The sequence below is a fragment of the Cyrtonyx montezumae genome, unplaced genomic scaffold, assembly GCF_038088225.1.
Source record: "Cyrtonyx montezumae isolate F1298 unplaced genomic scaffold, pur_monq_1.0 scaffold_44, whole genome shotgun sequence".
Taxonomy (NCBI): domain Eukaryota; kingdom Metazoa; phylum Chordata; class Aves; order Galliformes; family Odontophoridae; genus Cyrtonyx; species Cyrtonyx montezumae.
In genome coordinates this window covers 660,465-688,212 of record NW_027072050.1, presented here as the reverse complement: position 1 = coordinate 688,212, position 27,748 = coordinate 660,465, and the positions used below count along the sequence as shown (strand labels likewise).

The following is a 27,748-nucleotide window of genomic DNA, read 5'->3' as shown; positions in this document are numbered from 1 at the left end:
TAGAGGGAAGTTGTGGGGGGAAGGGTCTTTGAAACCCCCTCCCCCGGAGAGCTCCCACTGCGGGTAGGGGCACGTCTAACCTGGTGGGAGAGCGTTGGCTGCGCCGGTTGCCATCGGTGTAAACCAGGTGCCCGGGGCTGCCAGCGGGGGCTGCTGCCTCGCAGGGGGCTGGCAGGGTTTGGCTGAGACTGGAAGAGATGGGGGAAACGGCGTCGATCCCCTCCCCAACCGCCAGGAGGAGCCCGGAGGGGGACGGAGAAGGGACGGCAGCGCCGGCGTGGGGCGAGCGGGGCCCCCCTGCTGCTCACCTGCGCTGTTGAGGAGCTCAGGATAGATGAGCTTCGGAGGTGCCAGGGAGAAGTACGAAGCACAGAAGTAAGCAGCAGAGAGCTGCGTCTGCTGCTCTTGAGCAGCGGCTCCAACTGCCAACGGTTGGGGTCTCCTGCCGGTGGTCGTTACTGGGGGTCCTCGTGCTCTGTCCCCGCCCACCACGTCCTCCTCACCTCCAATGAGCTTACAGGGTTAACCGCGAGGTGCAGTGACCTCACCGTGGTCGTTATAAGGTGGTAAGGGGTCAGAGCTCCCATCACTGCAGCCCAGGGGGGATTTCTGTGGCTGTGGAGAGAGCAATGTGTGCTGGGGCCATCCGTGCGCCCACCATAGGGACGTGTGAGCTTGGGGCTGCACGTGGAGCCCCGTTTGGGGTTCCCGTTGTGTTTGGGGCTGGTGGAGATGCTCTCTGCTGAGGCTCCGGCTCCGGATGCCTGACTCTCATGCCTGACTTTCATGATGCACTGCAGTGAGTTTTCGTGCAGTGTCACGCTGCCCTGGAGAGCTGCCCGGGGGCTGCACCGTGGGCCACCCATCCTCTCCCCCCCGTGTCCCTGCCCTTGAACCCACCGCCCTTAACCACATCTGCTCCCCACGTGCTCCCGGATCCGTCTCAAGCCAGGCCTGGCTGAAAAGCTGTGGCTTTTACGGGTAATTTTTGGACATCCCCTTCTGCATCCTTCTGTGCAGCCACGCTGTACCCACGGTGTATGGGAACCGTTGAATCACGGCCTGAACCACTGATGGATCACCTGAGCTGAGCACCGAGGCAGCCACAGGGCCACAGCTAAAGGTGATATACCTGTGTGATTGGAACGGGTGGAGCCTGGCTCCACATCTCCCAAACCCCATTTAAGGGCAGACCACCACCGGGGAAGGATCTCTTCTTGGAGATCCCTCCTGCGTGGCGTCCACGGCAAGCCTCTTTCATCCTGAAGCCGAGCCACCATCCTTTGCCGGCTGTCTGTGCACCATCTATATAAGCCTACTAAATATACCATCTTCCATACTGTTTTCACTGAGTACCATCCTTGGGGGTTATTTACCATACAGAAGGTGATGTTATTTTTCCTCTGGTACTGTGGCTTTATGTTGGGTGGACGAGGGGAGTGGGGTAGTGTCCTGCCAGCAGCTCCCTCCCTTACTTTTCTTTGGGTTATTTGGGGTTCTTTTGCTACAGCAGGGAGAACAACCCAGGCTCTGGAGTGGGCCCCCCCTTGGAAGGCTGTGCACCCCCGTCCCCCCAGAAGTGACCCCATCTGCCTTAGGGGGGTGAAGGCACTGCAGCCTTCCTCTGCCCTTGATCTGAGCTTCACTTCTGGGCTGGGGACACCACTTTCTGTGTCTGTCCCAGCTTCCCCCCCCCAAGGGCTGTTTCAACCCCAGCAAGACGTGGAGCGGATCAGAACAAACATTTATTAGGAAACGAGAGAAACTGTACAACAACAGAACACTATCCTCATCCCACCTTTCCCTCCCCCCTTTCCTATATGAATGGCTCTAACCCTGCTCTTCTACACCACTGCTGCAGGGGGAGACCCTCTCTTTGTGGCTTTTTCTCATCAGGAAGCTGCTTCGCTCCTTTTTCCCCCTCTTTTCTGACTTGGCCTTCGGCTGGAGCTCATCACCCCGGGGCATTGCCAGCAGCATTTCTGACAGTGTCAGATCCTGTCGCGCCTCCTTGGGGCACATCCAAACGTGGTTGAGCTGCTCCGTGCTCAGCTTCATGCTGGAGGCTTCAGGGACGCTGTAGTCGCAAGAGAGAATCTCTTCGGGCAGTGAGAGTGAGCTCATGCTGTGAGAGGTGATGATCTCATCGAGGTCACAGAGATCCCCGAGGTCTTGGAGCACGGGGATGCTGCTGGGGAGGCCGTGGTTGATCCCCTGGGGCTCAGGATCAGATCCGCTCAGCATCTCAGGGGAGCAGTTGAAGAGCCTTGCAGCCTCCTCCAGCAGCACCTCTTCGGGCACATCTCTGTCTAGGCTCTCCAGGCTGTTCTCTATCTCTTGGGGACTGGGGGCAGCAAAGATGCCCGCTGGGATGTTGCTGTGGAGGGGGACGGTGTCACCCGTGGGGATACCACTGCTGCCACCTGGGGCTGCCTCTGAGATGTTCAAGTGTTGGATCTGCCCCTCCAGCTGCTGGAAGGTGGGGACTGAGGGCACTACTGGGGCCACAGCTATGCCCTGCTCCTTGTAGGGCACGAATTGCTCCGGGGGGGCTGCGGGGGTCGCCGAGCTCTGCGGAGCCGCTCAGCCATTGCTGGGCATCCAAGGTTCTTCTTGTAGTTTTGCAATGGACCTGCCCTCAGCTCCCTTCCTCTGGGGGGTCACCCTGGTGCATCTTTGCCTTCCATCACTCTGGGGTGTGCTCTCCTAACTAGAAAAATCAAGAAACCCACCAAGAGCAAAGCAGAGCATCACACTCCATGTCATACCTGCGTGACTGATGGGCATAACCGGCTCTTCTCGTAGTGGTTGGGCTTCATGCAGGGCCTGCTCTTGTTCTGCCCCCGGGCTCGTTTGCGCTCCATGGGCTCCTGCTCCCCATCCTCGGGCTCCCCTTGCCTCTCTCCGTCCTGGCCCTGTGCATCCAACCTCCCCCTCTTGGCAGGGGGCTTGCTCTGCTTGCTGACAGCCTCCTTCTCCTTCTCTTCCTCCTCCTCCTCACCACCCCCTCGGCTGCCGGGCTCCCCGTTGGCTCTCCGGTAGGCATGGAACCGCTCCTTGGAAGCAATGAACCTGCAGAAGAATCAAGAAGCTGTGAAGAGCTGCACTGCCAGCGCCACAGAGTGCCCCCACTCTCATCCCCTCCTCGACCTCATCCCCATTCCCAACTGTATCCCTGAACACAACCCCAATTAAATCCCTATCCCCATCCTCGATCCTATCTCCTTGACCTCATCCCTGTCCCCATCCTGAAACCCACCCTCATCTTCATCCCCACCCCCTCCTCGATCTCATCTCCATTCCCAACTCTATCCTTGTCCCCTTCTATGACCCCATTCCCAACTAAATCCCATTCCCATCCCTGATCCCATCCCCTCCTCGAACTTCATCCTCATCCTTGTCCCCATCTCCTTCTCGACGTCATCCCTATTCCCAAATCTATCCCTGACCCCAATCCAAATTAAACCCCTATCCCCATCCTCGATCCTATCCCCCCTTGACCTCATCGTCATCCTCGTCCCCCATCCTCATCTTCATCCCCACCCCCTCCTCGACCTCATCTCCATTCCCAACTCCATCCCACTCCCAACCCCAGCTAAGTCCCCATCCCCATCCTTGATTCCATTCCTTTCTCAACCTCATCCTAATCCTCGAACCCGTCGTCATCCCAAACCCCTCATGTCCATGCCCAACTCCATCCCTGCCCCCCTCCCTGAGCCCATCCCCACTCCCAACCCCAAGCAAAGCCACTTCCCAATCTCCGATCCCATCCCCACCCCCATCCAGCCGCATCCCGGGACGCGGCCGCGCCGTCCCCGGTGCCCCCCTGTAGGCCGCAGCCCCTGAGCGAGGAGCACCAGCATCTCCCGCTCGCTCCCCCCAACGCAGCCCAGGCCCGGGGACGGCCCCGTGGGGCGGCCGATGTCGCAGGGATCGGGGGGAGCACACGTGAGCCCCCGGGCCCCGCACTCACCGCTCCCGGACCGGCGCCACTGCCGCCATTGCCGCCATTGCTGCCGCACGCGGCGATGACGTCACTCACGCGACGGGCCGGGGCGGCTAGAAAAGGGCGGGCGGAGAGCGGGCCCCCTCAGGGCGGCGGGAGGAGCGGGCCGAGGCGCTGTGGCTGTGCTGCAGCGCGGCGGTGTTGGGCTGCTCGCTTTGCCAGCCGGGAGCGCTTGTGCTGCTGCTGAGGACTCCGAAAGGCCGTGGGCTCCCTCAGCTCCGCCCTCTGTGCGGAGCGGGGCCGGAGCTGCCCGGGCTTCTCTTGGGAGCTGCCCCGTGGCCTCGTCGTGCCCTATGGGCTTTCTGGCTGTGGCTTCCCCACAGCTGTGGGCTGTTTGCATGGAGGCCCCACCGTGGCACCGTGGATCTGCGCTGCTTCCCCGACTTGCCACTCTGGAGCTCAGGACGGGGACCGTCCCTGCTGCTGCTCCTGCGACTGCCCGGAGTGCCGTCCGGGCCTCGTCTTTGCTCTGGGCGTTCAATTTGGGCCCGAAAGGTAAACTGCTGCGCTGAGCTCTCCGAGTGTGTGCCCGTGACCTTTCCGTCCTGTGTAGCTGCTGGATTTCCTATGCGTTTGCAGCACTTGTTACGGTCTCCTTCTGGCTCTGGGTCCGTTTGTGGCGTCCCCATCCCCGACTCTCTGCTCGGCGTCTTTTTTTCTTTAGGAACTCTTCTTTTCCTTCTTTTCTTGAGCAGAGCGTCTCTCTGTGGCCCACAGAGGCGCTGCTGCTGCCTGTGCTTCTGTTTTGGAGTGAGGATGCTCAGGGCAGGGCAGCACCCCGAGCTTTTGGGTGCCTGAGCCATCCTCGCTGCCCGTAATCGGGCTCTGTGCTCTGGTGATGGCCACTGGTTCTGCTGGGGTCCGGGATGTTGCTGGGACCCCGTCGCTCCTCCATGTCCTGGGGCTGGCGATGGGGACACCGAGAGCTCGAGCGTGGCAGAGTGGTGGCACTGTGGCCTGAAGGTGCTGTGTTGGCTGCATTGCTATGAAGTTGAGGAGCTCAGATGTGAAATGCTCAATAAAGAGAGGTGAAGTTTTCCGGCGCTTTCTGGCTGCGAAGGTGATGTTATTTTTCCTCTGGTACTGTGGCTTTATGTTGGGTGGACGAGGGGAGTGGGGTAGTGTCCTGCCAGCAGCTTCTTCCCTCCCTTACTTTTCTTTGGGTTATTTGGGGTTCTTTTGCTGCAGCAGGGAGAACAACCCAGGCTCTGGAGTGGGCCCCCCCTTGGAAGGCTCTGCACCCCTGTCCCCCCAGAAGTGACCCCATCTGCCTTAGGGGTGGGTTAATAATCTCAGAACCTCCTATTTGGCATAGAAAGTCCTTCAAGGGCAAATAATGATATGTATAATGGCAGGAAGCTTTTTTTACTCAGTGACAATTTGAAAAAAAAACCCACTAGCATGACTGTAAACAGGAAGCTTCTACTTTTAAGGTATTGAAAGGTATGAAAAACCACACAGCAAAACAGAAACACAACTAACAATCTAGCAGCGCTCTGGCAATAAAGATTCTTCAGAGAATGGGAAACTGTGAACATAAACTTCCCATTTCACAACTCTTCACCTTCTGTAAAATTTTAACTTAGTTATTACCGTTTAAAGAGGAAAAAAACATGGAGCTTTTGAGAAGTCAAACGTTTCTTATTTTCAGAAGACAATGACAAAGTAAAGCAAGAAACAAAACTTGCAATTCATGAATTAGCAACAAATTCTGGAAAGCACTATTTGAGTTTACTAAATTAATACTCATCTGCGTCACGTACCACAAAAAGCAGGAACATGAAAAAGCAACAGCAGTATAGAACCTCATGTAGCGCAGTCTGTGTGCCATCATCACAAATGCAAATGTGAAACAACTTCAAGGCAGCTCAAGATGTTGTTTGTAAACCAGTCCATTGGTTGGTAAACCAATCCTCCTGCAGCATCTCACCGGGCACATCTCTGTCTAGGCTCTCCCTGCCGTTCTCGATCTCTTGGAGACGGGGCAGCAAAGGTGCCCACTGGGGTGTTGCTGTGGAGGGGGACGGTGTCACCCGTGGGGATAGCACTGCTGCCACCCGGGGCTGCCTCTGAGATGTTCAAGTGCTGCATCTGCCCCTCCAGCTGCTGGGAGGTGTGGACTGAGGGCACCACTGGGGCCACAGCTATGCCCTGCTCCGTGTAGGGCACGAATTGCTCTGGGGGGGCTGCGGGGGTCACCCAGCTCTGCAGAGCTGCGCAGCCATTGCTGGGCATCCAAGGTTGGCCGGTGGGGTTGGCCGGTGGGGGCACGGCAGTGTTTGCCCACCGGAGGCGAAAGACACGGAGGTCGAAGTAGCATCCGCACGGGGCTCTCCACATCTCTGCGGGGATAGAGGGAAGTTGTGGGGGGAAGGGTCTTTGAAACCCCCTCCCCCGGAGAGCTCCCACTGCGGGTAGGGGCACGTCTAACCTGGTGGGAGAGCGTTGGCTGCGCCGGTTGCCATCGGTGTAAACCAGGTGCCCGGGGCTGCCAGCGGGGGCTGCTGCCTCGCAGGGGGCTGGCAGGGTTTGGCTGAGACTGGAAGAGATGGGGGAAACGGCGTCGATCCCCTCCCCAACCGCCAGGAGGAGCCCGGAGGGGGACGGAGAAGGGACGGCAGCGCCGGCGTGGGGCGAGCGGGGCCCCCCTGCTGCTCACCTGCGCTGTTGAGGAGCTCAGGATAGATGAGCTTCGGAGGTGCCAGGGAGAAGTACGAAGCACAGAAGTAAGCAGCAGAGAGCTGCGTCTGCTGCTCTTGAGCAGCGGCTCCAACTGCCAACGGTTGGGGTCTCCTGCCGGTGGTCGTTACTGGGGGTCCTCGTGCTCTGTCCCCGCCCACCACGTCCTCCTCACCTCCAATGAGCTTACAGGGTTAACCGCGAGGTGCAGTGACCTCACCGTGGTCGTTATAAGGTGGTAAGGGGTCAGAGCTCCCATCACTGCAGCCCAGGGGGGATTTCTGTGGCTGTGGAGAGAGCAATGTGTGCTGGGGCCATCCGTGCGCCCACCATAGGGACGTGTGAGCTTGGGGCTGCACGTGGAGCCCCGTTTGGGGTTCCCGTTGTGTTTGGGGCTGGTGGAGATGCTCTCTGCTGAGGCTCCGGCTCCGGATGCCTGACTCTCATGCCTGACTTTCATGATGCACTGCAGTGAGTTTTCGTGCAGTGTCACGCTGCCCTGGAGAGCTGCCCGGGGGCTGCACCGTGGGCCACCCATCCTCTCCCCCCCGTGTCCCTGCCCTTGAACCCACCGCCCTTAACCACATCTGCTCCCCACGTGCTCCCGGATCCGTCTCAAGCCAGGCCTGGCTGAAAAGCTGTGGCTTTTACGGGTAATTTTTGGACATCCCCTTCTGCATCCTTCTGTGCAGCCACGCTGTACCCACGGTGTATGGGAACTGTTGAATCACGGCCTGAACCACTGATGGATCACCTGAGCTGAGCACCGAGGCAGCCACAGGGCCACAGCTAAAGGTGATATACCTGTGTGATTGGAACGGGTGGAGCCTGGCTCCACATCTCCCAAACCCCATTTAAGGGCAGACCACCACCGGGGAAGGATCTCTTCTTGGAGATCCCTCCTGCGTGGCGTCCACGGCAAGCCTCTTTCATCCTGAAGCCGAGCCACCATCCTTTGCCGGCTGTCTGTGCACCATCTATATAAGCCTACTAAATATACCATCTTCCATACTGTTTTCACTGAGTACCATCCTTGGGGGTTATTTACCATACAGAAGGTGATGTTATTTTTCCTCTGGTACTGTGGCTTTATGTTGGGTGGACGAGGGGAGTGGGGTAGTGTCCTGCCAGCAGCTCCCTCCCTTACTTTTCTTTGGGTTATTTGGGGTTCTTTTGCTACAGCAGGGAGAACAACCCAGGCTCTGGAGTGGGCCCCCCCTTGGAAGGCTGTGCACCCCCGTCCCCCCAGAAGTGACCCCATCTGCCTTAGGGGGGTGAAGGCACTGCAGCCTTCCTCTGCCCTTGATCTGAGCTTCACTTCTGGGCTGGGGACACCACTTTCTGTGTCTGTCCCAGCTTCCCCCCCCCAAGGGCTGTTTCAACCCCAGCAAGACGTGGAGCGGATCAGAACAAACATTTATTAGGAAACGAGAGAAACTGTACAACAACAGAACACTATCCTCATCCCACCTTTCCCTCCCCCCTTTCCTATATGAATGGCTCTAACCCTGCTCTTCTACACCACTGCTGCAGGGGGAGACCCTCTCTTTGTGGCTTTTTCTCATCAGGAAGCTGCTTCGCTCCTTTTTCCCCCTCTTTTCTGACTTGGCCTTCAGCTGGAGCTCATCACCCCGGGGCATTGCCAGCAGCATTTCTGACAGTGTCAGATCCTGTCGCGCCTCCTTGGGGCACATCCAAACGTGGTTGAGCTGCTCCGTGCTCAGCTTCATGCTGGAGGCTTCAGGGACGCTGTAGTCGCAAGAGAGAATCTCTTCGGGCAGTGAGAGTGAGCTCATGCTGTGAGAGGTGATGATCTCATCGAGGTCACAGAGATCCCCGAGGTCTTGGAGCACGGGGATGCTGCTGGGGAGGCCGTGGTTGATCCCCTGGGGCTCAGGATCAGATCCGCTCAGCATCTCAGGGGAGCAGTTGAAGAGCCTTGCAGCCTCCTCCAGCAGCACCTCTTCGCGCACATCTCTGTCTAGGCTCTCCAGGCTGTTCTCTATCTCTTGGGGACTGGGGGCAGCAAAGATGCCTGCTGGGATGTTGCTGTGGAGGGGGACGGTGTCACCCGTGGGGATACCACTGCTGCCACCTGGGGCTGCCTCTGAGATGTTCAAGTGTTGGATCTGCCCCTCCAGCTGCTGGAAGGTGGGGACTGAGGGCACTACTGGGGCCACAGCTATGCCCTGCTCCTTGTAGGGCACGAATTGCTCCGGGGGGGCTGCGGGGGTCGCCGAGCTCTGCGGAGCCGCTCAGCCATTGCTGGGCATCCAAGGTTCTTCTTGTAGTTTTGCAATGGACCTGCCCTCAGCTCCCTTCCTCTGGGGGGTCACCCTGGTGCATCTTTGCCTTCCATCACTCTGGGGTGTGCTCTCCTAACTAGAAAAATCAAGAAACCCACCAAGAGCAAAGCAGAGCATCACACTCCATGTCATACCTGCGTGACTGATGGGCATAACCGGCTCTTCTCGTAGTGGTTGGGCTTCATGCAGGGCCTGCTCTTGTTCTGCCCCCGGGCTCGTTTGCGCTCCATGGGCTCCTGCTCCCCATCCTCGGGCTCCCCTTGCCTCTCTCCGTCCTGGCCCTGTGCATCCAACCTCCCCCTCTTGGCAGGGGGCTTGCTCTGCTTGCTGACAGCCTCCTTCTCCTTCTCTTCCTCCTCCTCCTCACCACCCCCTCGGCTGCCGGGCTCCCCGTTGGCTCTCCGGTAGGCATGGAACCGCTCCTTGGAAGCAATGAACCTGCAGAAGAATCAAGAAGCTGTGAAGAGCTGCACTGCCAGCGCCACAGAGTGCCCCCACTCTCATCCCCTCCTCGACCTCATCCCCATTCCCAACTGTATCCCTGAACACAACCCCAATTAAATCCCTATCCCCATCCTCCATCCTATCTCCTTGACCTCATCCCTGTCCCCATCCTGAAACCCACCCTCATCTTCATCCCCACCCCCTCCTCGATCTCATCTCCATTCCCAACTCTATCCTTGTCCCCTTCTATGACCCCATTCCCAACTAAATCCCATTCCCATCCCTGATCCCATCCCCTCCTCGAACTTCATCCTCATCCTTGTCCCCATCTCCTTCTCGACGTCATCCCTATTCCCAAATCTATCCCTGACCCCAATCCAAATTAAACCCCTATCCCCATCCTCGATCCTATCCCCCCTTGACCTCATCGTCATCCTCGTCCCCCATCCTCATCTTCATCCCCACCCCCTCCTCGACCTCATCTCCATTCCCAACTCCATCCCACTCCCAACCCCAGCTAAGTCCCCATCCCCATCCTTGATTCCATTCCTTTCTCAACCTCATCCTAATCCTCGAACCCGTCGTCATCCCAAACCCCTCATGTCCATGCCCAACTCCATCCCTGCCCCCCTCCCTGAGCCCATCCCCACTCCCAACCCCAAGCAAAGCCACTTCCCAATCTCCGATCCCATCCCCACCCCCATCCAGCCGCATCCCGGGACGCGGCCGCGCCGTCCCCGGTGCCCCCCTGTAGGCCGCAGCCCCTGAGCGAGGAGCACCAGCATCTCCCGCTCGCTCCCCCCAACGCAGCCCAGGCCCGGGGACGGCCCCGTGGGGCGGCCGATGTCGCAGGGATCGGGGGGAGCACACGTGAGCCCCCGGGCCCCGCACTCACCGCTCCCGGACCGGCGCCACTGCCGCCATTGCCGCCATTGCTGCCGCACGCGGCGATGACGTCACTCACGCGACGGGCCGGGGCGGCTAGAAAAGGGCGGGCGGAGAGCGGGCCCCCTCAGGGCGGCGGGAGGAGCGGGCCGAGGCGCTGTGGCTGTGCTGCAGCGCGGCGGTGTTGGGCTGCTCGCTTTGCCAGCCGGGAGCGCTTGTGCTGCTGCTGAGGACTCCGAAAGGCCGTGGGCTCCCTCAGCTCCGCCCTCTGTGCGGAGCGGGGCCGGAGCTGCCCGGGCTTCTCTTGGGAGCTGCCCCGTGGCCTCGTCGTGCCCTATGGGCTTTCTGGCTGTGGCTTCCCCACAGCTGTGGGCTGTTTGCATGGAGGCCCCACCGTGGCACCGTGGATCTGCGCTGCTTCCCCGACTTGCCACTCTGGAGCTCAGGACGGGGACCGTCCCTGCTGCTGCTCCTGCGACTGCCCGGAGTGCCGTCCGGGCCTCGTCTTTGCTCTGGGCGTTCAATTTGGGCCCGAAAGGTAAACTGCTGCGCTGAGCTCTCCGAGTGTGTGCCCGTGACCTTTCCGTCCTGTGTAGCTGCTGGATTTCCTATGCGTTTGCAGCACTTGTTACGGTCTCCTTCTGGCTCTGGGTCCGTTTGTGGCGTCCCCATCCCCGACTCTCTGCTCGGCGTCTTTTTTTCTTTAGGAACTCTTCTTTTCCTTCTTTTCTTGAGCAGAGCGTCTCTCTGTGGCCCACAGAGGCGCTGCTGCTGCCTGTGCTTCTGTTTTGGAGTGAGGATGCTCAGGGCAGGGCAGCACCCCGAGCTTTTGGGTGCCTGAGCCATCCTCGCTGCCCGTAATCGGGCTCTGTGCTCTGGTGATGGCCACTGGTTCTGCTGGGGTCCGGGATGTTGCTGGGACCCCGTCGCTCCTCCATGTCCTGGGGCTGGCGATGGGGACACCGAGAGCTCGAGCGTGGCAGAGTGGTGGCACTGTGGCCTGAAGGTGCTGTGTTGGCTGCATTGCTATGAAGTTGAGGAGCTCAGATGTGAAATGCTCAATAAAGAGAGGTGAAGTTTTCCGGCGCTTTCTGGCTGCGAAGGTGATGTTATTTTTCCTCTGGTACTGTGGCTTTATGTTGGGTGGACGAGGGGAGTGGGGTAGTGTCCTGCCAGCAGCTCCTTCCCTCCCTTACTTTTCTTTGGGTTATTTGGGGTTCTTTTGCTGCAGCAGGGAGAACAACCCAGGCTCTGGAGTGGGCCCCCCCTTGGAAGGCTCTGCACCCCTGTCCCCCCAGAAGTGACCCCATCTGCCTTAGGGGTGGGTTAATAATCTCAGAACCTCCTATTTGGCATAGAAAGTCCTTCAAGGGCAAATAATGATATGTATAATGGCAGGAAGCTTTTTTTACTCAGTGACAATTTGAAAAAAAAACCCACTAGCATGACTGTAAACAGGAAGCTTCTACTTTTAAGGTATTGAAAGGAATGAAAAACCACACAGCAAAACAGAAACACAACTAACAATCTAGCAGCGCTCTGGCAATAAAGATTCTTCAGAGAATGGGAAACTGTGAACATAAACTTCCCATTTCACAACTCTTCACCTTCTGTAAAATTTTAACTTAGTTATTACCGTTTAAAGAGGAAAAAAACATGGAGCTTTTGAGAAGTCAAACGTTTCTTATTTTCAGAAGACAATGACAAAGTAAAGCAAGAAACAAAACTTGCAATTCATGAATTAGCAACAAATTCTGGAAAGCACTATTTGAGTTTACTAAATTAATACTCATCTGCGTCACGTACCACAAAAAGCAGGAACATGAAAAAGCAACAGCAGTATAGAACCTCATGTAGCGCAGTCTGTGTGCCATCATCACAAATGCAAATGTGAAACAACTTCAAGGCAGCTCAAGATGTTGTTTGTAAACCAGTCCATTGGTTGGTAAACCAATCCTCCTGCAGCATCTCACCGGGCACATCTCTGTCTAGGCTCTCCCTGCTGTTCTCGATCTCTTGGAGACGGGGCAGCAAAGGTGCCCACCGGGGTGTTGCTGTGGAGGGGGACGGTGTCACCCGTGGGGATAGCACTGCTGCCACCCGGGGCTGCCTCTGAGATGTTCAAGTGCTGCATCTGCCCCTCCAGCTGCTGGGAGGTGTGGACTGAGGGCACCACTGGGGCCACAGCTATGCCCTGCTCCGTGTAGGGCACGAATTGCTCTGGGGGGGCTGCGGGGGTCACCCAGCTCTGCAGAGCTGCGCAGCCATTGCTGGGCATCCAAGGTTGGCCGGTGGGGTTGGCCGGTGGGGGCACGGCAGTGTTTGCCCACCGGAGGCGAAAGACACGGAGGTCGAAGTAGCATCCGCACGGGGCTCTCCACATCTCTGCGGGGATAGAGGGAAGTTGTGGGGGGAAGGGTCTTTGAAACCCCCTCCCCCGGAGAGCTCCCACTGCGGGTAGGGGCACGTCTAACCTGGTGGGAGAGCGTTGGCTGCGCCGGTTGCCATCGGTGTAAACCAGGTGCCCGGGGCTGCCAGCGGGGGCTGCTGCCTCGCAGGGGGCTGGCAGGGTTTGGCTGAGACTGGAAGAGATGGGGGAAACGGCGTCGATCCCCTCCCCAACCGCCAGGAGGAGCCCGGAGGGGGACGGAGAAGGGACGGCAGCGCCGGCGTGGGGCGAGCGGGGCCCCCCTGCTGCTCACCTGCGCTGTTGAGGAGCTCAGGATAGATGAGCTTCGGAGGTGCCAGGGAGAAGTACGAAGCACAGAAGTAAGCAGCAGAGAGCTGCGTCTGCTGCTCTTGAGCAGCGGCTCCAACTGCCAACGGTTGGGGTCTCCTGCCGGTGGTCGTTACTGGGGGTCCTCGTGCTCTGTCCCCGCCCACCACGTCCTCCTCACCTCCAATGAGCTTACAGGGTTAACCGCGAGGTGCAGTGACCTCACCGTGGTCGTTATAAGGTGGTAAGGGGTCAGAGCTCCCATCACTGCAGCCCAGGGGGGATTTCTGTGGCTGTGGAGAGAGCAATGTGTGCTGGGGCCATCCGTGCGCCCACCATAGGGACGTGTGAGCTTGGGGCTGCACGTGGAGCCCCGTTTGGGGTTCCCGTTGTGTTTGGGGCTGGTGGAGATGCTCTCTGCTGAGGCTCCGGCTCCGGATGCCTGACTCTCATGCCTGACTTTCATGATGCACTGCAGTGAGTTTTCGTGCAGTGTCACGCTGCCCTGGAGAGCTGCCCGGGGGCTGCACCGTGGGCCACCCATCCTCTCCCCCCCGTGTCCCTGCCCTTGAACCCACCGCCCTTAACCACATCTGCTCCCCACGTGCTCCCGGATCCGTCTCAAGCCAGGCCTGGCTGAAAAGCTGTGGCTTTTACGGGTAATTTTTGGACATCCCCTTCTGCATCCTTCTGTGCAGCCACGCTGTACCCACGGTGTATGGGAACTGTTGAATCACGGCCTGAACCACTGATGGATCACCTGAGCTGAGCACCGAGGCAGCCACAGGGCCACAGCTAAAGGTGATATACCTGTGTGATTGGAACGGGTGGAGCCTGGCTCCACATCTCCCAAACCCCATTTAAGGGCAGACCACCACCGGGGAAGGATCTCTTCTTGGAGATCCCTCCTGCGTGGCGTCCACGGCAAGCCTCTTTCATCCTGAAGCCGAGCCACCATCCTTTGCCGGCTGTCTGTGCACCATCTATATAAGCCTACTAAATATACCATCTTCCATACTGTTTTCACTGAGTACCATCCTTGGGGGTTATTTACCATACAGAAGGTGATGTTATTTTTCCTCTGGTACTGTGGCTTTATGTTGGGTGGACGAGGGGAGTGGGGTAGTGTCCTGCCAGCAGCTCCCTCCCTTACTTTTCTTTGGGTTATTTGGGGTTCTTTTGCTACAGCAGGGAGAACAACCCAGGCTCTGGAGTGGGCCCCCCCTTGGAAGGCTGTGCACCCCCGTCCCCCCAGAAGTGACCCCATCTGCCTTAGGGGGGTGAAGGCACTGCAGCCTTCCTCTGCCCTTGATCTGAGCTTCACTTCTGGGCTGGGGACACCACTTTCTGTGTCTGTCCCAGCTTCCCCCCCCCAAGGGCTGTTTCAACCCCAGCAAGACGTGGAGCGGATCAGAACAAACATTTATTAGGAAACGAGAGAAACTGTACAACAACAGAACACTATCCTCATCCCACCTTTCCCTCCCCCCTTTCCTATATGAATGGCTCTAACCCTGCTCTTCTACACCACTGCTGCAGGGGGAGACCCTCTCTTTGTGGCTTTTTCTCATCAGGAAGCTGCTTCGCTCCTTTTTCCCCCTCTTTTCTGACTTGGCCTTCAGCTGGAGCTCATCACCCCGGGGCATTGCCAGCAGCATTTCTGACAGTGTCAGATCCTGTCGCGCCTCCTTGGGGCACATCCAAACGTGGTTGAGCTGCTCCGTGCTCAGCTTCATGCTGGAGGCTTCAGGGACGCTGTAGTCGCAAGAGAGAATCTCTTCGGGCAGTGAGAGTGAGCTCATGCTGTGAGAGGTGATGATCTCATCGAGGTCACAGAGATCCCCGAGGTCTTGGAGCACGGGGATGCTGCTGGGGAGGCCGTGGTTGATCCCCTGGGGCTCAGGATCAGATCCGCTCAGCATCTCAGGGGAGCAGTTGAAGAGCCTTGCAGCCTCCTCCAGCAGCACCTCTTCGGGCACATCTCTGTCTAGGCTCTCCAGGCTGTTCTCTATCTCTTGGGGACTGGGGGCAGCAAAGATGCCCGCTGGGATGTTGCTGTGGAGGGGGACGGTGTCACCCGTGGGGATACCACTGCTGCCACCTGGGGCTGCCTCTGAGATGTTCAAGTGTTGGATCTGCCCCTCCAGCTGCTGGAAGGTGGGGACTGAGGGCACTACTGGGGCCACAGCTATGCCCTGCTCCTTGTAGGGCACGAATTGCTCCGGGGGGGCTGCGGGGGTCGCCGAGCTCTGCGGAGCCGCTCAGCCATTGCTGGGCATCCAAGGTTCTTCTTGTAGTTTTGCAATGGACCTGCCCTCAGCTCCCTTCCTCTGGGGGGTCACCCTGGTGCATCTTTGCCTTCCATCACTCTGGGGTGTGCTCTCCTAACTAGAAAAATCAAGAAACCCACCAAGAGCAAAGCAGAGCATCACACTCCATGTCATACCTGCGTGACTGATGGGCATAACCGGCTCTTCTCGTAGTGGTTGGGCTTCATGCAGGGCCTGCTCTTGTTCTGCCCCCGGGCTCGTTTGCGCTCCATGGGCTCCTGCTCCCCATCCTCGGGCTCCCCTTGCCTCTCTCCGTCCTGGCCCTGTGCATCCAACCTCCCCCTCTTGGCAGGGGGCTTGCTCTGCTTGCTGACAGCCTCCTTCTCCTTCTCTTCCTCCTCCTCCTCACCACCCCCTCGGCTGCCGGGCTCCCCGTTGGCTCTCCGGTAGGCATGGAACCGCTCCTTGGAAGCAATGAACCTGCAGAAGAATCAAGAAGCTGTGAAGAGCTGCACTGCCAGCGCCACAGAGTGCCCCCACTCTCATCCCCTCCTCGACCTCATCCCCATTCCCAACTGTATCCCTGAACACAACCCCAATTAAATCCCTATCCCCATCCTCGATCCTATCTCCTTGACCTCATCCCTGTCCCCATCCTGAAACCCACCCTCATCCCTGTCCCCACCCCCTCCTCGATCTCATCTCCATTCCCAACTCTATCCTTGTCCCCTTCTATGACCCCATTCCCAACTAAATCCCATTCCCATCCCTGATCCCATCCCCTCCTCGAACTTCATCCTCATCCTTGTCCCCATCTCCTTCTCGACGTCATCCCTATTCCCAAATCTATCCCTGACCCCAATCCAAATTAAACCCCTATCCCCATCCTCGATCCTATCCCCCCTTGACCTCATCGTCATCCTCGTCCCCCATCCTCATCTTCATCCCCACCCCCTCCTCGACCTCATCTCCATTCCCAACTCCATCCCACTCCCAACCCCAGCTAAGTCCCCATCCCCATCCTTGATTCCATTCCTTTCTCAACCTCATCCTAATCCTCGAACCCGTCGTCATCCCAAACCCCTCATGTCCATGCCCAACTCCATCCCTGCCCCCCTCCCTGAGCCCATCCCCACTCCCAACCCCAAGCAAAGCCACTTCCCAATCTCCGATCCCATCCCCACCCCCATCCAGCCGCATCCCGGGACGCGGCCGCGCCGTCCCCGGTGCCCCCCTGTAGGCCGCAGCCCCTGAGCGAGGAGCACCAGCATCTCCCGCTCGCTCCCCCCAACGCAGCCCAGGCCCGGGGACGGCCCCGTGGGGCGGCCGATGTCGCAGGGATCGGGGGGAGCACACGTGAGCCCCCGGGCCCCGCACTCACCGCTCCCGGACCGGCGCCACTGCCGCCATTGCCGCCATTGCTGCCGCACGCGGCGATGACGTCACTCACGCGACGGGCCGGGGCGGCTAGAAAAGGGCGGGCGGAGAGCGGGCCCCCTCAGGGCGGCGGGAGGAGCGGGCCGAGGCGCTGTGGCTGTGCTGCAGCGCGGCGGTGTTGGGCTGCTCGCTTTGCCAGCCGGGAGCGCTTGTGCTGCTGCTGAGGACTCCGAAAGGCCGTGGGCTCCCTCAGCTCCGCCCTCTGTGCGGAGCGGGGCCGGAGCTGCCCGGGCTTCTCTTGGGAGCTGCCCCGTGGCCTCGTCGTGCCCTATGGGCTTTCTGGCTGTGGCTTCCCCACAGCTGTGGGCTGTTTGCATGGAGGCCCCACCGTGGCACCGTGGATCTGCGCTGCTTCCCCGACTTGCCACTCTGGAGCTCAGGACGGGGACCGTCCCTGCTGCTGCTCCTGCGACTGCCCGGAGTGCCGTCCGGGCCTCGTCTTTGCTCTGGGCGTTCAATTTGGGCCCGAAAGGTAAACTGCTGCGCTGAGCTCTCCGAGTGTGTGCCCGTGACCTTTCCGTCCTGTGTAGCTGCTGGATTTCCTATGCGTTTGCAGCACTTGTTACGGTCTCCTTCTGGCTCTGGGTCCGTTTGTGGCGTCCCCATCCCCGACTCTCTGCTCGGCGTCTTTTTTTCTTTAGGAACTCTTCTTTTCCTTCTTTTCTTGAGCAGAGCGTCTCTCTGTGGCCCACAGAGGCGCTGCTGCTGCCTGTGCTTCTGTTTTGGAGTGAGGATGCTCAGGGCAGGGCAGCACCCCGAGCTTTTGGGTGCCTGAGCCATCCTCGCTGCCCGTAATCGGGCTCTGTGCTCTGGTGATGGCCACTGGTTCTGCTGGGGTCCGGGATGTTGCTGGGACCCCGTCGCTCCTCCATGTCCTGGGGCTGGCGATGGGGACACCGAGAGCTCGAGCGTGGCAGAGTGGTGGCACTGTGGCCTGAAGGTGCTGTGTTGGCTGCATTGCTATGAAGTTGAGGAGCTCAGATGTGAAATGCTCAATAAAGAGAGGTGAAGTTTTCCGGCGCTTTCTGGCTGCGAAGGTGATGTTATTTTTCCTCTGGTACTGTGGCTTTATGTTGGGTGGACGAGGGGAGTGGGGTAGTGTCCTGCCAGCAGCTCCTTCCCTCCCTTACTTTTCTTTGGGTTATTTGGGGTTCTTTTGCTGCAGCAGGGAGAACAACCCAGGCTCTGGAGTGGGCCCCCCCTTGGAAGGCTCTGCACCCCTGTCCCCCCAGAAGTGACCCCATCTGCCTTAGGGGTGGGTTAATAATCTCAGAACCTCCTATTTGGCATAGAAAGTCCTTCAAGGGCAAATAATGATATGTATAATGGCAGGAAGCTTTTTTTACTCAGTGACAATTTGAAAAAAAAACCCACTAGCATGACTGTAAACAGGAAGCTTCTACTTTTAAGGTATTGAAAGGTATAAAAAAACCACACAGCAAAACAGAAACACAACTAACAATCTAGCAGCGCTCTGGCAATAAAGATTCTTCAGAGAATGGGAAACTGTGAACATAAACTTCCCATTTCACAACTCTTCACCTTCTGTAAAATTTTAACTTAGTTATTACCGTTTAAAGAGGAAAAAAACATGGAGCTTTTGAGAAGTCAAACGTTTCTTATTTTCAGAAGACAATGACAAAGTAAAGCAAGAAACAAAACTTGCAATTCATGAATTAGCAACAAATTCTGGAAAGCACTATTTGAGTGTACTAAATTAATACTCATCTGCGTCACGTACCACAAAAAGCAGGAACATGAAAAAGCAACAGCAGTATAGAACCTCATGTAGCGCAGTCTGTGTGCCATCATCACAAATGCAAATGTGAAACAACTTCAAGGCAGCTCAAGATGTTGTTTGTAAACCAGTCCATTGGTTGGTAAACCAATCCTCCTGCAGCATCTCACCGGGCACATCTCTGTCTAGGCTCTCCCTGCCGTTCTCGATCTCTTGGAGACGGGGCAGCAAAGGTGCCCACCGGGGTGTTGCTGTGGAGGGGGACGGTGTCACCCGTGGGGATACCACTGCTGCCACCCGGGGCTGCCTCTGAGATGTTCAAGTGCTGCATCTGCCCCTCCAGCTGCTGGGAGGTGTGGACTGAGGGCACCACTGGGGCCACAGCTATGCCCTGCTCCGTGTAGGGCACGAATTGCTCTGGGGGGGCTGCGGGGGTCACCCAGCTCTGCAGAGCTGCGCAGCCATTGCTGGGCATCCAAGGTTGGCCGGTGGGGTTGGCCGGTGGGGGCACGGCAGTGTTTGCCCACCGGAGGCGAAAGACACGGAGGTCGAAGTAGCATCCGCACGGGGCTCTCCACATCTCTGCGGGGATAGAGGGAAGTTGTGGGGGGAAGGGTCTTTGAAACCCCCTCCCCCGGAGAGCTCCCACTGCGGGTAGGGGCACGTCTAACCTGGTGGGAGAGCGTTGGCTGCGCCGGTTGCCATCGGTGTAAACCAGGTGCCCGGGGCTGCCAGCGGGGGCTGCTGCCTCGCAGGGGGCTGGCAGGGTTTGGCTGAGACTGGAAGAGATGGGGGAAACGGCGTCGATCCCCTCCCCAACCGCCAGGAGGAGCCCGGAGGGGGACGGAGAAGGGACGGCAGCGCCGGCGTGGGGCGAGCGGGGCCCCCCTGCTGCTCACCTGCGCTGTTGAGGAGCTCAGGATAGATGAGCTTCGGAGGTGCCAGGGAGAAGTACGAAGCAGAGATGTAAGCAGCAGAGAGCTGCGTCTGCTGCTCTTGAGCAGCGGCTCCAACTGCCAACGGTTGGGGTCTCCTGCCGGTGGTCGTTACTGGGGGTCCTCGTGCTCTGTCCCCGCCCACCACGTCCTCCTCACCTCCAATGAGCTTACAGGGTTAACCGCGAGGTGCAGTGACCTCACCGTGGTCGTTATAAGGTGGTAAGGGGTCAGAGCTCCCATCACTGCAGCCCAGGGGGGATTTCTGTGGCTGTGGAGAGAGCAATGTGTGCTGGGGCCATCCGTGCGCCCACCATAGGGACGTGTGAGCTTGGGGCTGCACGTGGAGCCCCGTTTGGGGTTCCCGTTGTGTTTGGGGCTGGTGGAGATGCTCTCTGCTGAGGCTCCGGCTCCGGATGCCTGACTCTCATGCCTGACTTTCATGATGCACTGCAGTGAGTTTTCGTGCAGTGTCACGCTGCCCTGGAGAGCTGCCCGGGGGCTGCACCGTGGGCCACCCATCCTCTCCCCCCCGTGTCCCTGCCCTTGAACCCACCGCCCTTAACCACATCTGCTCCCCACGTGCTCCCGGATCCGTCTCAAGCCAGGCCTGGCTGAAAAGCTGTGGCTTTTACGGGTAATTTTTGGACATCCCCTTCTGCATCCTTCTGTGCAGCCACGCTGTACCCACGGTGTATGGGAACTGTTGAATCACGGCCTGAACCACTGATGGATCACCTGAGCTGAGCACCGAGGCAGCCACAGGGCCACAGCTAAAGGTGATATACCTGTGTGATTGGAACGGGTGGAGCCTGGCTCCACATCTCCCAAACCCCATTTAAGGGCAGACCACCACCGGGGAAGGATCTCTTCTTGGAGATCCCTCCTGCGTGGCGTCCACGGCAAGCCTCTTTCATCCTGAAGCCGAGCCACCATCCTTTGCCGGCTGTCTGTGCACCATCTATATAAGCCTACTAAATATACCATCTTCCATACTGTTTTCACTGAGTACCATCCTTGGGGGTTATTTACCATACAGAAGGTGATGTTATTTTTCCTCTGGTACTGTGGCTTTATGTTGGGTGGACGAGGGGAGTGGGGTAGTGTCCTGCCAGCAGCTCCTTCCCTCCCTTACTTTTCTTTGGGTTATTTGGGGTTCTTTTGCTACAGCAGGGAGAACAACCCAGGCTCTGGAGTGGGCCCCCCCTTGGAAGGCTGTGCACCCCCGTCCCCCCAGAAGTGACCCCATCTGCCTTAGGGGGGTGAAGGCACTGCAGCCTTCCTCTGCCCTTGATCTGAGCTTCACTTCTGGGCTGGGGACACCACTTTCTGTGTCTGTCCCAGCTTCCCCCCCCCAAGGGCTGTTTCAACCCCAGCAAGACGTGGAGCGGATCAGAACAAACATTTATTAGGAAACGAGAGAAACTGTACAACAACAGAACACTATCCTCATCCCACCTTTCCCTCCCCCCTTTCCTATATGAATGGCTCTAACCCTGCTCTTCTACACCACTGCTGCAGGGGGAGACCCTCTCTTTGTGGCTTTTTCTCATCAGGAAGCTGCTTCGCTCCTTTTTCCCCCTCTTTTCTGACTTGGCCTTCAGCTGGAGCTCATCACCCCGGGGCATTGCCAGCAGCATTTCTGACAGTGTCAGATCCTGTCGCGCCTCCTTGGGGCACATCCAAACGTGGTTGAGCTGCTCCGTGCTCAGCTTCATGCTGGAGGCTTCAGGGACGCTGTAGTCGCAAGAGAGAATCTCTTCGGGCAGTGAGAGTGAGCTCATGCTGTGAGAGGTGATGATCTCATCGAGGTCACAGAGATCCCCGAGGTCTTGGAGCACGGGGATGCTGCTGGGGAGGCCGTGGTTGATCCCCTGGGGCTCAGGATCAGATCCGCTCAGCATCTCAGGGGAGCAGTTGAAGAGCCTTGCAGCCTCCTCCAGCAGCACCTCTTCGCGCACATCTCTGTCTAGGCTCTCCAGGCTGTTCTCTATCTCTTGGGGACTGGGGGCAGCAAAGATGCCTGCTGGGATGTTGCTGTGGAGGGGGACGGTGTCACCCGTGGGGATACCACTGCTGCCACCTGGGGCTGCCTCTGAGATGTTCAAGTGTTGGATCTGCCCCTCCAGCTGCTGGAAGGTGGGGACTGAGGGCACTACTGGGGCCACAGCTATGCCCTGCTCCTTGTAGGGCACGAATTGCTCCGGGGGGGCTGCGGGGGTCGCCGAGCTCTGCGGAGCCGCTCAGCCATTGCTGGGCATCCAAGGTTCTTCTTGTAGTTTTGCAATGGACCTGCCCTCAGCTCCCTTCCTCTGGGGGGTCACCCTGGTGCATCTTTGCCTTCCATCACTCTGGGGTGTGCTCTCCTAACTAGAAAAATCAAGAAACCCACCAAGAGCAAAGCAGAGCATCACACTCCATGTCATACCTGCGTGACTGATGGGCATAACCGGCTCTTCTCGTAGTGGTTGGGCTTCATGCAGGGCCTGCTCTTGTTCTGCCCCCGGGCTCGTTTGCGCTCCATGGGCTCCTGCTCCCCATCCTCGGGCTCCCCTTGCCTCTCTCCGTCCTGGCCCTGTGCATCCAACCTCCCCCTCTTGGCAGGGGGCTTGCTCTGCTTGCTGACAGCCTCCTTCTCCTTCTCTTCCTCCTCCTCCTCACCACCCCCTCGGCTGCCGGGCTCCCCGTTGGCTCTCCGGTAGGCATGGAACCGCTCCTTGGAAGCAATGAACCTGCAGAAGAATCAAGAAGCTGTGAAGAGCTGCACTGCCAGCGCCACAGAGTGCCCCCACTCTCATCCCCTCCTCGACCTCATCCCCATTCCCAACTGTATCCCTGAACACAACCCCAATTAAATCCCTATCCCCATCCTCCATCCTATCTCCTTGACCTCATCCCTGTCCCCATCCTGAAACCCACCCTCATCTTCATCCCCACCCCCTCCTCGATCTCATCTCCATTCCCAACTCTATCCTTGTCCCCTTCTATGACCCCATTCCCAACTAAATCCCATTCCCATCCCTGATCCCATCCCCTCCTCGAACTTCATCCTCATCCTTGTCCCCATCTCCTTCTCGACGTCATCCCTATTCCCAAATCTATCCCTGACCCCAATCCAAATTAAACCCCTATCCCCATCCTCGATCCTATCCCCCCTTGACCTCATCGTCATCCTCGTCCCCCATCCTCATCTTCATCCCCACCCCCTCCTCGACCTCATCTCCATTCCCAACTCCATCCCACTCCCAACCCCAGCTAAGTCCCCATCCCCATCCTTGATTCCATTCCTTTCTCAACCTCATCCTAATCCTCGAACCCGTCGTCATCCCAAACCCCTCATGTCCATGCCCAACTCCATCCCTGCCCCCCTCCCTGAGCCCATCCCCACTCCCAACCCCAAGCAAAGCCACTTCCCAATCTCCGATCCCATCCCCACCCCCATCCAGCCGCATCCCGGGACGCGGCCGCGCCGTCCCCGGTGCCCCCCTGTAGGCCGCAGCCCCTGAGCGAGGAGCACCAGCATCTCCCGCTCGCTCCCCCCAACGCAGCCCAGGCCCGGGGACGGCCCCGTGGGGCGGCCGATGTCGCAGGGATCGGGGGGAGCACACGTGAGCCCCCGGGCCCCGCACTCACCGCTCCCGGACCGGCGCCACTGCCGCCATTGCCGCCATTGCTGCCGCACGCGGCGATGACGTCACTCACGCGACGGGCCGGGGCGGCTAGAAAAGGGCGGGCGGAGAGCGGGCCCCCTCAGGGCGGCGGGAGGAGCGGGCCGAGGCGCTGTGGCTGTGCTGCAGCGCGGCGGTGTTGGGCTGCTCGCTTTGCCAGCCGGGAGCGCTTGTGCTGCTGCTGAGGACTCCGAAAGGCCGTGGGCTCCCTCAGCTCCGCCCTCTGTGCGGAGCGGGGCCGGAGCTGCCCGGGCTTCTCTTGGGAGCTGCCCCGTGGCCTCGTCGTGCCCTATGGGCTTTCTGGCTGTGGCTTCCCCACAGCTGTGGGCTGTTTGCATGGAGGCCCCACCGTGGCACCGTGGATCTGCGCTGCTTCCCCGACTTGCCACTCTGGAGCTCAGGACGGGGACCGTCCCTGCTGCTGCTCCTGCGACTGCCCGGAGTGCCGTCCGGGCCTCGTCTTTGCTCTGGGCGTTCAATTTGGGCCCGAAAGGTAAACTGCTGCGCTGAGCTCTCCGAGTGTGTGCCCGTGACCTTTCCGTCCTGTGTAGCTGCTGGATTTCCTATGCGTTTGCAGCACTTGTTACGGTCTCCTTCTGGCTCTGGGTCCGTTTGTGGCGTCCCCATCCCCGACTCTCTGCTCGGCGTCTTTTTTTCTTTAGGAACTCTTCTTTTCCTTCTTTTCTTGAGCAGAGCGTCTCTCTGTGGCCCACAGAGGCGCTGCTGCTGCCTGTGCTTCTGTTTTGGAGTGAGGATGCTCAGGGCAGGGCAGCACCCCGAGCTTTTGGGTGCCTGAGCCATCCTCGCTGCCCGTAATCGGGCTCTGTGCTCTGGTGATGGCCACTGGTTCTGCTGGGGTCCGGGATGTTGCTGGGACCCCGTCGCTCCTCCATGTCCTGGGGCTGGCGATGGGGACACCGAGAGCTCGAGCGTGGCAGAGTGGTGGCACTGTGGCCTGAAGGTGCTGTGTTGGCTGCATTGCTATGAAGTTGAGGAGCTCAGATGTGAAATGCTCAATAAAGAGAGGTGAAGTTTTCCGGCGCTTTCTGGCTGCGAAGGTGATGTTATTTTTCCTCTGGTACTGTGGCTTTATGTTGGGTGGACGAGGGGAGTGGGGTAGTGTCCTGCCAGCAGCTCCTTCCCTCCCTTACTTTTCTTTGGGTTATTTGGGGTTCTTTTGCTGCAGCAGGGAGAACAACCCAGGCTCTGGAGTGGGCCCCCCCTTGGAAGGCTCTGCACCCCTGTCCCCCCAGAAGTGACCCCATCTGCCTTAGGGGTGGGTTAATAATCTCAGAACCTCCTATTTGGCATAGAAAGTCCTTCAAGGGCAAATAATGATATGTATAATGGCAGGAAGCTTTTTTTACTCAGTGACAATTTGAAAAAAAAAACCCACTAGCATGACTGTAAACAGGAAGCTTCTACTTTTAAGGTATTGAAAGGTATGAAAAACCACACAGCAAAACAGAAACACAGCTAACAATCTAGCAGCGCTCTGGCAATAAAGATTCTTCAGAGAATGGGAAACTGTGAACATAAACTTCCCATTTCACAACTCTTCACCTTCTGTAAAATTTTAACTTAGTTATTACCGTTTAAAGAGGAAAAAAACATGGAGCTTTTGAGAAGTCAAACGTTTCTTATTTTCAGAAGACAATGACAAAGTAAAGCAAGAAACAAAACTTGCAATTCATGAATTAGCAACAAATTCTGGAAAGCACTATTTGAGTTTACTAAATTAATACTCATCTGCGTCACGTACCACAAAAAGCAGGAACATGAAAAAGCAACAGCAGTATAGAACCTCATGTAGCGCAGTCTGTGTGCCATCATCACAAATGCAAATGTGAAACAACTTCAAGGCAGCTCAAGATGTTGTTTGTAAACCAGTCCATTGGTTGGTAAACCAATCCTCCTGCAGCATCTCACCGGGCACATCTCTGTCTAGGCTCTCCCTGCTGTTCTCGATCTCTTGGAGACGGGGCAGCAAAGGTGCCCACTGGGGTGTTGCTGTGGAGGGGGACGGTGTCACCCGTGGGGATAGCACTGCTGCCACCCGGGGCTGCCTCTGAGATGTTCAAGTGCTGCATCTGCCCCTCCAGCTGCTGGGAGGTGTGGACTGAGGGCACCACTGGGGCCACAGCTATGCCCTGCTCCGTGTAGGGCACGAATTGCTCTGGGGGGGCTGCGGGGGTCACCCAGCTCTGCAGAGCTGCGCAGCCATTGCTGGGCATCCAAGGTTGGCCGGTGGGGTTGGCCGGTGGGGGCACGGCAGTGTTTGCCCACCGGAGGCGAAAGACACGGAGGTCGAAGTAGCATCCGCACGGGGCTCTCCACATCTCTGCGGGGATAGAGGGAAGTTGTGGGGGGAAGGGTCTTTGAAACCCCCTCCCCCGGAGAGCTCCCACTGCGGGTAGGGGCACGTCTAACCTGGTGGGAGAGCGTTGGCTGCGCCGGTTGCCATCGGTGTAAACCAGGTGCCCGGGGCTGCCAGCGGGGGCTGCTGCCTCGCAGGGGGCTGGCAGGGTTTGGCTGAGACTGGAAGAGATGGGGGAAACGGCGTCGATCCCCTCCCCAACCGCCAGGAGGAGCCCGGAGGGGGACGGAGAAGGGACGGCAGCGCCGGCGTGGGGCGAGCGGGGCCCCCCTGCTGCTCACCTGCGCTGTTGAGGAGCTCAGGATAGATGAGCTTCGGAGGTGCCAGGGAGAAGTACGAAGCACAGAAGTAAGCAGCAGAGAGCTGCGTCTGCTGCTCTTGAGCAGCGGCTCCAACTGCCAACGGTTGGGGTCTCCTGCCGGTGGTCGTTACTGGGGGTCCTCGTGCTCTGTCCCCGCCCACCACGTCCTCCTCACCTCCAATGAGCTTACAGGGTTAACCGCGAGGTGCAGTGACCTCACCGTGGTCGTTATAAGGTGGTAAGGGGTCAGAGCTCCCATCACTGCAGCCCAGGGGGGATTTCTGTGGCTGTGGAGAGAGCAATGTGTGCTGGGGCCATCCGTGCGCCCACCATAGGGACGTGTGAGCTTGGGGCTGCACGTGGAGCCCCGTTTGGGGTTCCCGTTGTGTTTGGGGCTGGTGGAGATGCTCTCTGCTGAGGCTCCGGCTCCGGATGCCTGACTCTCATGCCTGACTTTCATGATGCACTGCAGTGAGTTTTCGTGCAGTGTCACGCTGCCCTGGAGAGCTGCCCGGGGGCTGCACCGTGGGCCACCCATCCTCTCCCCCCCGTGTCCCTGCCCTTGAACCCACCGCCCTTAACCACATCTGCTCCCCACGTGCTCCCGGATCCGTCTCAAGCCAGGCCTGGCTGAAAAGCTGTGGCTTTTACGGGTAATTTTTGGACATCCCCTTCTGCATCCTTCTGTGCAGCCACGCTGTACCCACGGTGTATGGGAACTGTTGAATCACGGCCTGAACCACTGATGGATCACCTGAGCTGAGCACCGAGGCAGCCACAGGGCCACAGCTAAAGGTGATATACCTGTGTGATTGGAACGGGTGGAGCCTGGCTCCACATCTCCCAAACCCCATTTAAGGGCAGACCACCACCGGGGAAGGATCTCTTCTTGGAGATCCCTCCTGCGTGGCGTCCACGGCAAGCCTCTTTCATCCTGAAGCCGAGCCACCATCCTTTGCCGGCTGTCTGTGCACCATCTATATAAGCCTACTAAATATACCATCTTCCATACTGTTTTCACTGAGTACCATCCTTGGGGGTTATTTACCATACAGAAGGTGATGTTATTTTTCCTCTGGTACTGTGGCTTTATGTTGGGTGGACGAGGGGAGTGGGGTAGTGTCCTGCCAGCAGCTCCTTCCCTCCCTTACTTTTCTTTGGGTTATTTGGGGTTCTTTTGCTACAGCAGGGAGAACAACCCAGGCTCTGGAGTGGGCCCCCCCTTGGAAGGCTGTGCACCCCCGTCCCCCCAGAAGTGACCCCATCTGCCTTAGGGGGGTGAAGGCACTGCAGCCTTCCTCTGCCCTTGATCTGAGCTTCACTTCTGGGCTGGGGACACCACTTTCTGTGTCTGTCCCAGCTTCCCCCCCCCAAGGGCTGTTTCAACCCCAGCAAGACGTGGAGCGGATCAGAACAAACATTTATTAGGAAACGAGAGAAACTGTACAACAACAGAACACTATCCTCATCCCACCTTTCCCTCCCCCCTTTCCTATATGAATGGCTCTAACCCTGCTCTTCTACACCACTGCTGCAGGGGGAGACCCTCTCTTTGTGGCTTTTTCTCATCAGGAAGCTGCTTCGCTCCTTTTTCCCCCTCTTTTCTGACTTGGCCTTCAGCTGGAGCTCATCACCCCGGGGCATTGCCAGCAGCATTTCTGACAGTGTCAGATCCTGTCGCGCCTCCTTGGGGCACATCCAAACGTGGTTGAGCTGCTCCGTGCTCAGCTTCATGCTGGAGGCTTCAGGGACGCTGTAGTCGCAAGAGAGAATCTCTTCGGGCAGTGAGAGTGAGCTCATGCTGTGAGAGGTGATGATCTCATCGAGGTCACAGAGATCCCCGAGGTCTTGGAGCACGGGGATGCTGCTGGGGAGGCCGTGGTTGATCCCCTGGGGCTCAGGATCAGATCCGCTCAGCATCTCAGGGGAGCAGTTGAAGAGCCTTGCAGCCTCCTCCAGCAGCACCTCTTCGGGCACATCTCTGTC

At 58.4% G+C, this 27,748-nt stretch overlaps 1 protein-coding gene across 1 annotated transcript; it reads right to left on the bottom strand.

Moving 5' to 3' along the window:
- Positions 1 to 75: 75 nt before the first annotated feature.
- Positions 76 to 27,562, bottom strand: LOC136055535 (uncharacterized). Its single transcript, XM_065747328.1, has 21 exons — positions 27,308 to 27,562; positions 25,983 to 26,049; positions 25,515 to 25,622; positions 25,343 to 25,425; positions 25,117 to 25,150; positions 20,946 to 21,658; positions 19,621 to 19,687; positions 19,381 to 19,494; positions 19,153 to 19,260; positions 18,891 to 19,063; positions 14,584 to 15,255; positions 13,263 to 13,329; positions 12,795 to 12,902; positions 12,533 to 12,705; positions 8,227 to 8,898; positions 6,906 to 6,972; positions 6,438 to 6,545; positions 6,176 to 6,348; positions 1,870 to 2,541; positions 549 to 615; positions 76 to 188 (listed from the first exon to the last, which is right to left on the bottom strand). Exons 1-21 carry the CDS (start codon positions 27,560 to 27,562, stop codon positions 76 to 78), a joined length of 4,614 nt encoding a protein of 1,537 aa, XP_065603400.1.
- Positions 27,563 to 27,748: the final 186 nt, after the last annotated feature.

Excerpts from the sequence above, each read along its gene's own strand:
- LOC136055535 (XM_065747328.1), bottom strand. The coding sequence starts at position 27,562 with ATGAGCTCACTCTCACTGCCCGAAGAGATTCTCTCTTGCGACTACAGC. Across the intron at positions 21,659-25,116 it reads CAGCAGTGCTATCCCCACGG|CGGCTCCGCAGAGCTCGGCG; the intron begins GTGACACCGTCC and ends GCAATGGCTGAG. Across the intron at positions 19,688-20,945 it reads GAAAAAGCCACAAAGAGAGG|CCACAGAAATCCCCCCTGGG; the intron begins GTCTCCCCCTGC and ends CTCTCTCCACAG.